The sequence below is a fragment of the Rhipicephalus sanguineus genome, chromosome 5, assembly GCF_013339695.2.
Source record: "Rhipicephalus sanguineus isolate Rsan-2018 chromosome 5, BIME_Rsan_1.4, whole genome shotgun sequence".
In the NCBI taxonomy this organism is placed as follows: Eukaryota; Metazoa; Arthropoda; class Arachnida; order Ixodida; family Ixodidae; genus Rhipicephalus; species Rhipicephalus sanguineus.
In genome coordinates, this window is record NC_051180.1 from 194,546,103 (window position 1) to 194,559,898 (window position 13,796).

Consider the following 13,796-nt stretch of genomic DNA (forward strand, 5'->3'; position numbering starts at 1 on the left):
CGGCCGACGGTATACACACAGAAACTGCAGTACCATGCCACACAAACACATGGAAATGATCACAACACAGCGTTGTGTCCTGTGTGTTTCACTGTCTCGCATTTTGTAGTATTCTGTCATTATGTTCATCAACCAACTAGCCTGCGTAAAAAGAAAGAAACGAAGGAGAAAGGCACGGAGGTTCAATTTTGTATTAGGCACAGTTTAGCAAAAGCAAGTGAACTTTGAGTAAGCTCTACGATGGTGCAGAAAATTTTTTGTAGCAAATTTTTGTTTCATGCGATATAGAAAAACGGCATCAATTACATCAGCTACATCTACGAGGTCTGAGTATGATGCGTGGGAGACTTGGCATGGAATGATGTCAATATCTTGTGACCTGTGTTAATATGCGCACATCTCAACTTACCAGTCCTGTGCTGCTGGTGGTGTGCTGTCGCCAGGCATATCTTGGAAACATTAGAAAAGGCTGACGACGGCATCGCGCTGCTGCCTGCCCCTGAGGTAGATCTCCTGCAACGACGGCAGCGCCTGCGAGGCTTGTGGCAGCTCTGCATCGTCCTGGCCTGGCATTTCCCCGCTGTCGACGTCCTCGTCGAACACCGGCTCGCCTTCCTCCAAGGCAATGTTGTGGAGAGAAGCACAGGCTGAAACAATTGCCCCTGCTCGGTCGGGGCTGTAGAACAAAGTTCTGTAGCGCTGCAAGCAGCGGAACCTGCTCTTCAGCATTCCGATACACCTTTCCACAACATGGCGCATGGAGGAGAGCTCTTTGTTGTAGAGGCATTCGGGGGAGACACCGCGTGGATGGCCAGGAACTGGTATCATCAGCCATGGCTCCAAAGGATAGCCAGAATCACCTGTAATACAAATATGACAGCTGAGTTTAGGGTTTCCAGGTTTGGTTACTTAGCCCCAAATCAGCCATTTATTCATGCTGTCAGCGGGGAAAAATTGAGTTGTAAAATATTAATCGAAATGTGAGGAGCTCATAGGATGCAGCAATCTAGAACTTGCTATTGGAGCCATTGTCCTACAACTATGCCACTTGAAACCTTTTCAAGCTTGTCCACCAGCACTGTGCGTCAGACACGGGCACTTTCATTTCAACCAAATGATCCTAATTTGCACGTTGGCAGCTTCAGGTGGAACGAGAGTTGCAGAATCTACAGGTGGAAGCTATAAGTATGTGAATCAATGCAGTAATACATTTCTCTACAAAGATACGTTCAACAGAAACCATACAGTGCATCTTGCAGAGAGAGCAGTTAAGGAGCTTCTCGATCTGAGCTCAAACGCACAGGCACAGGAAGCTTTATTATTGACAGCCTTCATGAAAAGAATTACAGTCTACTGGTCTCAGCTCTACAGATACAGTTGAGACTGCAACTGAGGAACTTGAATTGTTCGAGCTTTGATATCTCCCAGAAATTACTGATAAAATTAATGCAAACACAACACAGCTAAACCGCAGCTGTGAGTCAAATAGTTCGATAGTGTTCAAGAGTGTCTTGTTCTCTTAAATTGGGCCAAACTATCAAAGTTATCTACCTGGCGATGCCTAAACTGCTGGCCTTCGAGAACACAGCTAGAGAACATGGCAACTTGGGCATTTTAGGCTCCCAAAACTGATTTTGTTAGACACAATAATTAGAACTAACAGACCAGAAACCCCAAGGAAGGTACATAGGGGAAGTTATTTGTAGTATACATAGTGTAAAATCTGAAGCAAGTAAAGTGGACGAAAAGATAGCTTGTCGTTGGCAGGAACTGAACCTGCTACCTAATTAATGTGTCTAACAAAGAAAAACGAGTCCTTGAAATGTCCCCTTCTTTCGTTCAAAATTGAATTTGGCATTTCACACACACTAAAAGAAATGCTCTTGAATACATGACTCAGACTCGGGGACTGTTGCCTGGGGCCTTACTTTGCAAACTACTTATTCCTGAATGCAACTTCAAACTAATTTGCAGTCAACAAAACTACTGAAAGCGCTCCGCACTCGTTGACATTACAAGTAGGATAACATTACAAGTAGGATATTCTACAAACTGCTTTTGCAACTAAGATTACGTTCAATCAAAACAAGCTCTCTTGAGCATATTCGTGTTGTACTTATTTTTGATGTTGAAACAAGTCAGTTTTTTACAGTCTTTCCCAGACTTGTTAAGGAAGTTCCACTTTTGAGACAGCACAAGAAGCTTTGTTATCTTGCACAAAATGGTTGCTATAGTCAACACTTTACCTTTGAATATTTGCAAATATTATTCACAAATGTTCATGTGTTTATTTACATTTTGGCCGAAAGGTTTATTTATTAATGTAAGCAATACCCCTGTCACACGGCAGATATAATGTCATTCACAGTAAATGACATTCCGTTTGAATGTCATTGTGGTCTTGCATTCCTGGCTTACACGGGTATACAAAATGGCTAGTCCAATGGATGCTGATGTTTGTCGCCAGTGCAGTGTGCTTTTTTGCTTGCGCTGGCCAAACTATAGATGTCGTGTTCAAATGCCAACCTTGCTACTGCGGCGCTACTTCCCCAAAACAGCATGGAAGAATTCGAAAACAAGAAATAAGAGACGAGCATTTGTAAATGTGGTAAAAAAAATGTACATAAGTTCCACAAACTTTCAACTACTGCGTTGTACATCAAACAGACATAAAAAGGTTAACAACAGTCATCACACAACCTTAACATTGATTGCATTTTGCTGTACATTATTATTTTTGTTATTATTATTATTCTTTTGTTCAGCTCCCGTCATAAATTGCACATGTCACGCTTGCACGAGTTTGGAAAACATTTCAACGGGTGAATGTCATTCACTGTGCCCGTGTAGCAGGCACAGAAAATGGCATTACCCCCTAATCACATTCACAGCATATGACATTACATGTGCTGTGTTACGGGGGGTATAAGAACGTCGAAATTGTTATCACCCTCACTAGCCTACTTGTAGTGCCCTTGGCAAATCGTGGCTACATTTTCCCATTTTTTTCTACTACTTTTTTGTTTCCAGCGTGCAACCGTGGCTGAGTGCTTGTGATTATGAAAGGTCGCAACAAAAAACATGAAACACTGACGGTGAAGACACAAAGACAAGCATCAGACCTTGTCTTTGTTCCTGTTCATAGTCAGTGCTTCATGTATTTTCATTGCAACGTTTCGTAACCATGAACCGCGACACACAGACCCAACTTTCGGTTCTCTGCACCTGTTAGTAGTACACATTTTGATCGCTCACCGAGTACATATTCGCCAGGCTGAAGTTGTGCAGCGAGGCGCTTCATGGCATGATCCTGGAAAACGGGGGTCGACGACCAGGATGCGGAGGCCTGCGTCGCACACCTGCAATCAAAAGTAGTATGCAATGTGATACAGATATGCTTGAAAGCATCTGCTTCTACCCATCTCACAAAAACATAAAATGCGCGCGTACGCTGGGACAAACTGTACACCGTTTCAATAAAATATCACAGATGAACAATAACTGAGAACCGGCAATCGGGCAATGACTCTGACTCTAGCCAGAACAAAGCTCACTCTTGAAATGGCCCTAAATATCTTCGGGTTCAACATACCTTCATAGTTATCGCTGACCAACTTTCCCTTCACCATGGTATTTAGTCCAGATAGCACGGCGACTTGCGCAACACCACCAAGGTATAGAACTCAATTTCCTTAAGGTCGAGCTTGGAGACTCAAAACATGCATTCAGCTGGGTACATTTGTTACTAGACATTGCGCCTATCATTATTTGCCGTGCACACAATAAGCTTCAACAAGCTCGCATTCAGTCCCCCGGGCAATAAAGCATGCACCCGCACTGCAATCGTTTCATCGTGGGAACAGGCACAGTAAAGAAGAAGAAAAAAAATCAACGAGAGCCGTTCACAAATGGCGACTACGTTTGTGGAGAAGTCAGAGGTACTTACGATCATAACGTTTAGTGCATAAAACCCCTTCCGGGTCATGAAGCTCGCCGTATCCGCTATGCTGAGGCCTTCCGGCTTCTCAATGGCAATCAGTGTGCCGTCCACGCGCGCAAGTACACCAGGAATGCGGCCAAGTCGCGCGAATGCCGCCTTCGCCTCTTCCTTGGCAGCCGCCGTCAACGGAAAGTCCACCAACTTCCGCCGCCTACCAAGGACGATGATAGCCTCCGCCACTTCATGAATCGTGTTGCTGACGGAGGACTGAGACATGCCGATGAGCTCTTCGCAACCTACTCTCCTGGAAGGACCCGGTTGCAAAGAATCGCAGTGCGCACAACACCTTCCTCTCTGTCGAAAGGCCACAGGCTCGCTGGCATCCGATGATGGGGTCAAGTTCGTCGCACAAGCTAAGCACTGTTCGTTTGGACAGACGAAAGTGCCGCCGGAACTCCTCGTCAGTCATCACCTCAAACGCATCTTCTACCTCGGGGCTTCGTTTCTGCGTGACTGCAGCAGCCACGCAGGCGACACGAAATGGCATGAACGAGAACGGAGACGCCATTTTCGCAAACTGTCGCAAAAGGGAGATGGCTGAATACCAGTCAGCGCGTGAAGCCGCTCCTCCTCTCCCCAGCGCCCGCGCGCACACGTTTCAATCCAATCCAAGACGTCCGGAGACCGTTTTGTATCCATTTTTGTCGATAGAACGGGGAGAGGAGGTCGACAGAACGTGGTCTCCGGCCGTTCTGTGGCTGTCACGTGACCGTTCTATGGCTTTTCCAGGCTATTCTCACGTCTTGGACCGTTAAACAATGCATATCGAATTTAAATTTGAACGAGCCTCGACCAATCCCGTGCAGCTCACAGAACGCTCCGCCTACGTTTTGTGACAGAACGCGGACAAAATAGCCCCCCAGGCCCGTTTGTGCGGCTTGCGTACTTGGTGTTGGCAGAGGAGGCACACTACTGTACTGATGTTGATATTGAGCGTGAACTGTACGCATTAACGAGAACCACCTCTGACCATAGGGACGTGGTCGCGTTGTGTGTGTTGTAGAAGTCGTAGCAAGTCGTTGCCGCTTTTGTTGCGATGTCCCGCTGTTCAGTGGACCATTGCCAAATCTATAAGCAATGATAACAAGCTGTACGAGCATGAGATAAAGACCATGTGTTACGTGATTTGTGAATTTCTGTTTGACGCACAGCTTGTACTGTGGCTTAATAGTATACGTTGCTGGGCTAGTTGGTTCATAATCTTCAAAATTGGATAGCGCGAACATATGCAGCTTTTCTGGACACCAGCGGCCTAGTTCGCGTGAACGACACCACGTGGCGTATCGACCTTAAAGAATTCAAAAGTCCCGCCAAGACGTGTGCAGTGACGCGGCACTAAATAAAAGAGAATCAAAAGAAACAGTACACACGCCCCGAGACTGTCACTTCACCTCGGTGCGCAGAAAAGAGAGCGCTGTTTGTCGGCGTTATCTCGACGGAGACGACTGGCAATGAATTGGCAGTTTTTCTAGACGTGCCATGCCAAATGTCTGGCCGTTATAGACACGCCCGCGATGCATGAAGAGAATCGTGCTTTTGTTTGTTTGTTTGTTTTAGTTTCTTGCGCTGCCGTACCGGTGGGATATTGGAGCAGCATGCTGCTTTCCGAGTTTTAGATGCGAAGTATCTTAAGGTCGAGCTCAATCCGGCGGTGGTGGTGGTGGTGGTGTGCGGCGTGACCACCCTCACTGCGCATGCGCATACCCTCTCCACACACCTCCTCTCCACTTCCCCTCACCATTCTTCTTCCCCTCTACCCCTCTCCCCTTTCCCCTCTCCACTCACCCTCTCCCTTTCCCCTCTCCCTTTCCCCTCTCCCTTTCCCATCTCCACTTTCCCTTTCCACTTTCTCTCTCCATTTTCCCTTTCCACTTTCTCTCTCCACTTTCCCTTTCCACTTTCCCTCTCCCATCCCCCTTTCCACTCTTCATTTGAAACGCGGGCTAGACATGCCGAAATTCTCTCCTGCACAACGCCGCGATGAGCTCGAGCGCATGCACGTCCCCTCCCCTTCTCTCTCCTCTCCTACGCTGCCCCCCCCCCCTCTCGCCCGCCTGTCGACCGCGTTCCCCGCTCGCCCTGTGAGAATTAACGGCCAGGCTAGATGGAAGACACGACGCGCGTAGCGTCCCTCTTCGCGTTCCACGACACGAGGTCGGTAGCATGCCCAACGAACGCCAACGGAACGCGATCGTGCAAGTGCTCCGGCTTCGCATCGCCTCATGGTCCCCTTTAGCGGGAGATGGCGTAATTTTTTTTCAGCTAGCGGGAACCATTATGTTTGGGTACGAACAGGATATGGTGGTTGCATAATAAACCGAATTTCCGAATTTCCTTTGGTGTACCACTTGGGTGATGCTCGTTTGCTCCTTGCGTTCAGGGGCGTAGCCAAGGGGGGGTTGGGGGGGTTCAAACCCCCCCCGAAATTTTTCAATTTTGCTTGCGTATATATACACGCACACATACAAACGCACGCACGAACACACATAAAGTATGGTTGAACCCCCCCCGAAAAAAATTTCTGGCTACGCCCCTGCTTGCGTTACCTCAAATTATAACTGGATAAGTTTGAGAACGCTAGGAATGAGAGTAAAAAAAAAAGGAAGTTAAAGATAGTTTTTATTTGTTTTCATTTAGTTCTTATTGAAGTGTGGCTGCCACCGCAAGCTTGGCGCCGTCTAAGCGGGTGTACAAAAATGATACAGTCGTTGAAAGATGATCTTGTACACCGGAAAATGTTAACTTAGTTAGTTTTTTTGTTAGGAATGAACGTATAGTAGAACATATACGACTGACGTGTTGTGTAATAATCTCTAGATCTGCCGTCTATCCCGCTAAAAAAGCCACTTATCTATCCTAATTGCATTTCTTCTTTTTCTTTCTTTTTTTCCCCTTTTTTTCTCACGGTCGACTGACTCATATGCTCGAGGTAATTGTCTTGAATACTGTTGGCGCAGATACACCAATAGGTTACTCTAATGGGCTGGAAGTTCTCCTGTAGCTCTCCTTTCATGTTCTGTAGGCGCAGCCTCTTTCAACCTTGCACTAGAGCAAGCACAAAGTCGATCATGAATCACCTACAGGCCCAATCGTCCACTTTGATCAGCACAAAGAAATTCAGAAGACCGAATTTTGGCGTTTTTGCGCTGACAACGATTGTTAATGCAACATAATATAGTAACTATTCCTACAATCTCTCAAAGTCACTTCTTTATTCTGTATCACTCCTGATGTAGAATACAAAATGCATTTGACTTGCTCAAGAACGGGTCACAGGAAACATCAGTGAAAAGCGAACCCTTTAATTTCCCGTTCTTTCGTTCACCCAGCATATGAAAATTTCTTCACTTGTGTGTGGAGCTCCTTCTGTTGCCACGAAAATGTGCAGGCGTTCCAAAGGAAATCTTAAGCCTTCCTTTCCAGGAGGTTCCCCTAAGAGAACAATGGTGTTTATGCGCACAGGAGTTTTGATTAGTAGTTTTTCGCTCGTAGCAATCACTGAAAAATACCAGTCTTCAGCCAGATAAAGCCTAGAGAAATCTGCTTTTTCCCTTAATATCTACTGCTTTTCAAGCAGTAGTCTTCTTCCTCTGAAAGCCCAACAGAAAATGACCCATGTCGAATAGAATGATTACAGCTCCACTCGAGGGTCTTCAAAACCGCAGCTTTTTTTTTGTACTTCATGATGCAAAATATCAGCCGCGTACTGAATCCTGGAATCTTCTGGCTTGATAGGAATGTCCAAGCTGCGAAGACATTCCTGGCTGGGATTCTTTCTTGGCTCAAACGTGTAGGCCCGCCTTGAAAGTCCCTTCCACTGTATCGGGAAGTTTTGTCTCTATTGTAGATAAGGAAATCATAGTAAAATAGATAGTAAGAAATATATAATTCAATTCAGTTAAATTTCACTGCAACATAAAAGTTGCAATAGAAATACGCGCGAAAGCGACTAAGAAAAATTACTAATATTTCAGAAGACACGATAACTGGCATGTGGCCTCGACTTTAATAATAGGGATATCTGCACACAGGTGTGAAGTCGGTTAACGCGCATCGATAGCACAATGCTATCATAGATGCACGCGTTTAGAAAACACACTCTAGACATGGTATTCCCTCTCAGTTTTTGTCTGAGTGGAAATAGGTCAAAGAATTGAATTGCTGTCAATCTGATAGCATGTTTTTTTTTTCTTAGATTAGGCCCTAAATCTGCCCTAAATGGTGGCTCTGCGCTGTACAGCGCAGAGCCACCACTTAGGGCAGATTTTGTAGTGACGCGGAAATTACCTCCTTGATAGTGAGAAAGTTCAAATATGTGTACGAAATAACCTTCTCAATATTTACTTATGGACAAATATTTGGGATCGTGGAACATGAGGTGAGCATGAGTGAGGTCACGGCTTTTTAGAGTAAATACTTACTCTACCACTATATATATTCGCGATGTGCTTTCTTAAAGGGACTGACAACCGACCGAAATGTGTCACAAGAACCTGGCTGTGAATTACAGTGACATAAACAAGCTTTTTTTTTTCCCCTTTGATTATGATTCGTATTGTTGAATTGCGCTTTGAAAGTCACAACGGCATGTCGCGTTGCCTGAGGGCAAGCCTTCATAGTGCACGAATGAGATGTGCAGACTGCTGTACGCAGTCCGCTGCTATTTACTAAAGAAAAAAATGCGTTTAAAGTTAATCCGCACGTTATTAGGCATTCTCGTTTTATTCTGTGCTTATAAATGAGTAAAAGGAGTTGACGTTGAGAGGTGGCGTTGCCTTCGCTCTACTAGTGAACGCATGTCGAGCAACGGCGCATGCGCGCGGCGCTTTCTATATTGAATGAAGTTCCAGGCAGCACACATCAAAAACCGGAAAAAATGCAGTCCATAACGTTTGGGCTGTGGCATGGGCTTCGCAAGACACTGACCGACGTAGGCGGTGTCACGGCTGAAACGTTAGTACAGGCATCTTTTCTTTTTTTAGTGAAGTGCTACCCGCAAGGCATTCTCTACACACACACACCCACACATACGCACACACATTATATATATATATATATATATATATATTATATATATATATATTATATATATATATATATATATATATATATATATATATATATATATATATATATATATATATATTATATATTATATATATATATATATATGGAAGAGACACAACTAAGCGGTTGTCTTAATTTTATTTGCCAACGGTTTCGACCGGAGGACCGGTCTTCGTCAGGGCTTATGGGCTCATAAGCCCTGACGATGACCGTCCTCCGTCGAAACCGTTGGCAAATAAAATTAAGACAACCGCTTAGTTGTGTCTCTTCTCTTCCCAAGTACGTTTGGCCCATTGGAAAAGCTTCTCAATATATATATATATATATATATATATATATATATATATATATATATATATATATATATATATATATATATATATATATATTATATAGTGCATTACCGACCACGTTAGTCATAAACCTGAGGCGAACAAGCAAGGCGAGCTTGATCTGTTCATTAGTTTGATGAACCGTAATTAGGCTTGGTTCGGCAACACAGTGCGGAGGGCAATCTAGTGAGCGTCGAATACTTGGGTCATTGAATCGGTAAGCAGAACTGTAAAGCGAAAAGCGCTTGTTAGTTTTGAAGTCCTCTTTCCCTCGCTGTTTTAATTCACTCTGTTGTACATTGCTGCTAACGTGGGTACCTGTTAAGGGAAAGTCATCAGTAAAGGCAACATGCATGTGTCCATGCCTGGACTTCCCTCTTAGTTACTCCCTCTTATTACTCTTTCAACGGCGTGAAGTGGCGTTGCGGCAACAAAGGCAGTGTGTAATCGGCTAATATTCCCTATGAAATTACCTATGCTTTTCAGGAAAGCAGCGTACCCTAAAGAACGTGTTGAAAGGGTGTCGTTTCGCCTCACAAAAACAGTCCTGATATCGTGCATGCCTCTCGATTGCGTTAACGCCGCGCGCCCGGCGCTTCCAGGTCACAAATGGCATGCAAGTATGAGCGTGAGACAGCATTCTTCATAGGAAAGTGGCGAGTGCCGAGAATTCAAGAAAGGAAACGCAAGCCAGCAGCAAAGCAGCCGGTTGAAGATCTCTCCGTCGTTGCTATGGCAACGGCGCGCGCGGCCGCGCTCGCTTCCCAGTCTGCTTGCCTACCGTTTCGCCGTCTGTTTCGTGAACACCGGTCCCCGCTGCCGGCCTGCGCCAGTCGGCGAGGGGGGGAGGGGGTGTGGGTAAAGGGAAGGGGTCACTTGCTGAAGGCCTCGACAGTTTGAGAGAAAACCTATTCTCGTTATTCTTGTCCAGTATAACACCGCCTCCGTTAAACTTTTGGGAGGGGAGGGGCCTTTGGGACATACCCCTAGCTACGGGCCTGGCCTCTGGATCCTAGGTGGCCCGGTCGGTCTACGAAACTTCTTCCGAAGTACCACGGCCCGTACCATGTGTCTAGCAAGCCTCGTACTTCATATACGCCGTCAAGTCGCTTGAGAGTATTGTATCAAACAATGTCGATGCATGAGATTGTACTATGGACCTGCTAAAGCCTCGCTGCACTGTGCATCTGTCCGTAATTAGCCAGGATGGCTCTTTTTCGGAGGGGAAGTAAATGTAATGCAAAAGAGCAGCACTACTTGCAGAAGCAGAGAACGCTGCTCCCGTAGAAAAAGGCGACGATCAACAATACAAGCTTTGCGTTGGTCTACTATTACTGGTTACGTTCTGCGTCGTCTCTAATAGTAGAACTTTCTTTAAACGCTTCACTATACAAATGGCTGCCCTCATGCTTGCTTGGTTTCGTTTTGTATTGCCTCTTATGGTTGAGGTTAACTAAAATCCGGGTTCGTTTCTTCGTTATTAAGTAATGCGTGTGCGGCAATAAAAAATAAAAGGCTTGCCTGGTTTCGTTGTATGCTTCTTATGGTTGAGGTTAACTAAAAAATCCGGGTTCGTTTTCTTCGTTATTAATAAGGGTTGTGCGGTAATAAAAATAAAACATTCGAAGTTTACTTGCCATTCCAAAAGCGAAACCGAAAACCGCAGCAAAAAATTCGGCAGATCCCCATGCCGTGGGAATCGATGTTATGCGAAGCATGCAGGATGGTGACTGGCGTAATTTTTCACATTGAGCGAAAACGTTACGGAATGATGCTAGAGAAATGTGGAAGTGGCATACGCACACTCATATGTTGAAGAGTCGCATATCTACATACCAGTTGTTTACATGCAGTTGCGCAACGATGCCAACGCAGATGAGTGCTACCAACACCAGACGCGGTAGGCTGATATGTAGTGCTATATGCTTCGATATGGATGCGCGAAATCCACAAGACAAAGAAGGAACACAGATGCATAGGACAGGCGTTACTCGCAACTAAGCTTCATGCAGGAAGGTTTCCCTAGATATATACATAGCGATGGCGCGCGCAGGTGCACTGACCGTCGTTACAGTGACAGTTGCAGTTGTTACAGTTGTTATATTTATACTTGTGCGTATGACGGAGACGCACGCATGTTTCAGGAACCAGTGTGCTTGTGTGAAAAGGGTTCTTGACAGTTCGACAAGGTCATATCACCATGATCAGTGAGCACAGCAGCTGGACCGGACTTGTAATCGGACCCGTTCGTGATGGCGGCGACGAGGGGTCTAAGTGCAGTGAGTCCGAGGTATAGTACAGCTGGTGGAAATCATGGAGATCTTACGATAGGAATGAGCGCTATGATGCCTCATGTCGTGGAGTGTGCGCAGCGAGGTCTTTTGATGCCCTGTCCACATCCAAGCGTCTTTCACGCAGTAAAAAAACCAGGCGTGTGGGTCTTGATAAATCAATGTTGAAGTAACCCGGTAATGATGAGAGGCCTGGTCTATGGCAGATTTATTACAGGAAGCATCGATCCCGGTTTTCTGCGTAATCCACGTGGTCCACGTTGCGGGACCATGAGGACGCGTGGATAGTAGTTGAGCGTCTTCCAGGGGTATTCCGTCATCAGCTTCCTCGCTTTTCTGTGTCAGCCGCGTGGTGGTAGGGTTACGGTGCGCGGCTGCTGACTCGAAGGTTGCGGGTTCGATCCCGGCCGTGGCCGGTCGACTTTCGATGGAGGCAAAATGCTAGATGCCCGGTACTGTGCGCTTCGGTACACGTATAAGATACAAGATGAAAATTTTGGGAGCCCACTACGGCGTCTTCATAAGCATGTCATGGTTCTGGGGCTAAAACCCCCACAATTATTATTATATCACTTCCCTGCCTGTCACTGTGTTTGTCTTCGCGGTTACTGTGTTGGTTGAGACTCAGTATGACCTGTGGCACATACCCGCATAATATTAACTTCGTTTACGGGTATGTGCCCACGTGGACTGAGGAGAAAGGGTTTCATGAACGTACGCGACAGGTATTTTGCGTTATTCATGTGATCACCAGTGAATCGTGTTCGTACAGGTCCCGTTCTGTGCCAATATGGTATATTACAAGTGATGGCGAACGACCAGGAGAGCGCCCAGACGTAGGCGGTAGCTAGATAGATGATACGTAGATAGAAACGGCCAAAGTGCCTGAGGTTCGCTAAGAAATGCTTAGCATTAAATCTTGGTGCAATGCTCCAGCGAAAAAACAAGCAACTAAATCTCAAAGCGTTGTATAGTGATAATAATTGTGGAGTTACGTGCCCCAACCATAATATGTTTATGAGGCGTGCCGTAGAGGAGGCCTGCGGAAATTTCGACCACTTCAGGTTCGTAAACGTGCATCAAAAATAATTACACGAGACTCTACCATTTTCGCCTTGTTCAAAAATGCTGGAGCCGCCGTCAAACTGTGCCCTTTGGGTCAGCAGCCGAGCGCCGTAACCGCTGTACCACCGCGGCAAACATAGCAATTCTGAGAGAGACAAAAAAAGAAAAGAAAAAACGCATTGGGATCGAATCAAGGCCCAGCGATTGCGCCGCAAACAGCCAGCACGGATGATAACCCATTCAGCCACAGCGCGCGGCGGTAGCCCGTGATACGATAGCTATTATAAGTACTACGGTCAAAATCTCCTTGCAAACGCCTCCTTGCAAGTGTCCCACCTCCTAAAGAGCAGGAACGGAATGCAAAGTGAAAACAGCTGCTTTCTGTTTGCAAAAATGCGCTGTAGACCATAATTCGATGTTTTCACAGCGCAAGGAGCGAGGACGACATTGGAAAACACACACAGCGCTTAATTAAACTGTCTATTTTCAAACTCACAGCAATCTATATGCGCTCTTACCAAAAAAAGAATAGAGCAAATTAAGCATACCAAAAATTCCAGCAAAAAATCGTAGAAGCCCAAACCATTTTGAAAACGTGATAAAAAGTGCAAAGTGCAGCTTCGCTTTCTCTTCGAGCAACGAAAGTGAATTCTTGTGATCGTAAAATATATGTATCGATGATGGGTTGTTGTTCTGCGACTACAATTTTTTGTACACAGGCCTGCAATTGTCGCGTGACCAAAATCACGAACATCGCACATCTACTTATGTGACTACAACAGTAACACTAGCCACGTGACTAAAAATCACGTAAAATCAAATAATAGGGAGTTTTAGCTGTAACGTAACTTGTTTACGTTACCGTGTACCGGATAACCGGATGGAATCTGCGCATGCGCGAACTTTTACGGAAACGTAAAGGTTTACGGAAACGAAACTGCTCGCCGGATAGGTTTACGTTAACGGCCCTATTCGCACATCCACCTTCGTTCGTGGCTACTCGCGTATCCGCTTGCGGGACTCCAGCGCCGAGTCAAAATA

The 13,796-nt window shown here is 45.6% G+C and overlaps 1 protein-coding gene across 1 annotated transcript; it reads right to left on the reverse strand.

Moving 5' to 3' along the window:
• Window positions 1–398: 398 nt before the first annotated feature.
• On the reverse strand, window positions 399–4,216 carry LOC119393059 (putative nuclease HARBI1). Its single transcript, XM_049416104.1, has 3 exons — window positions 3,972–4,216; window positions 3,256–3,359; window positions 399–860 (listed from the first exon to the last, which is right to left on the reverse strand). The coding sequence occupies exons 1-3, from the start codon at window positions 4,214–4,216 to the stop codon at window positions 460–462; spliced, it is 750 nt and encodes a 249-aa protein (XP_049272061.1). The 3' UTR covers window positions 399–459.
• Between the last annotated feature and the right edge of the window lie 9,580 nt (window positions 4,217–13,796).

Bases quoted from the DNA above. Each gene is read 5' to 3' on its own strand.
- LOC119393059 (XM_049416104.1), bottom strand. From the start codon at position 4,216: ATGTCTCAGTCCTCCGTCAGCAACACGATTCATGAAGTGGCGGAGGCT. The intron at 3,360-3,971 runs GTTTTATGCACT...TTTTGATTGCAG, and splicing joins AGCTTCATGACCCGGAAGGG to GTGTGCGACGCAGGCCTCCG. The intron at 861-3,255 runs GTGAGCGATCAA...TTTGTATTACAG, and splicing joins GCCTGGCGAATATGTACTCG to GTGATTCTGGCTATCCTTTG.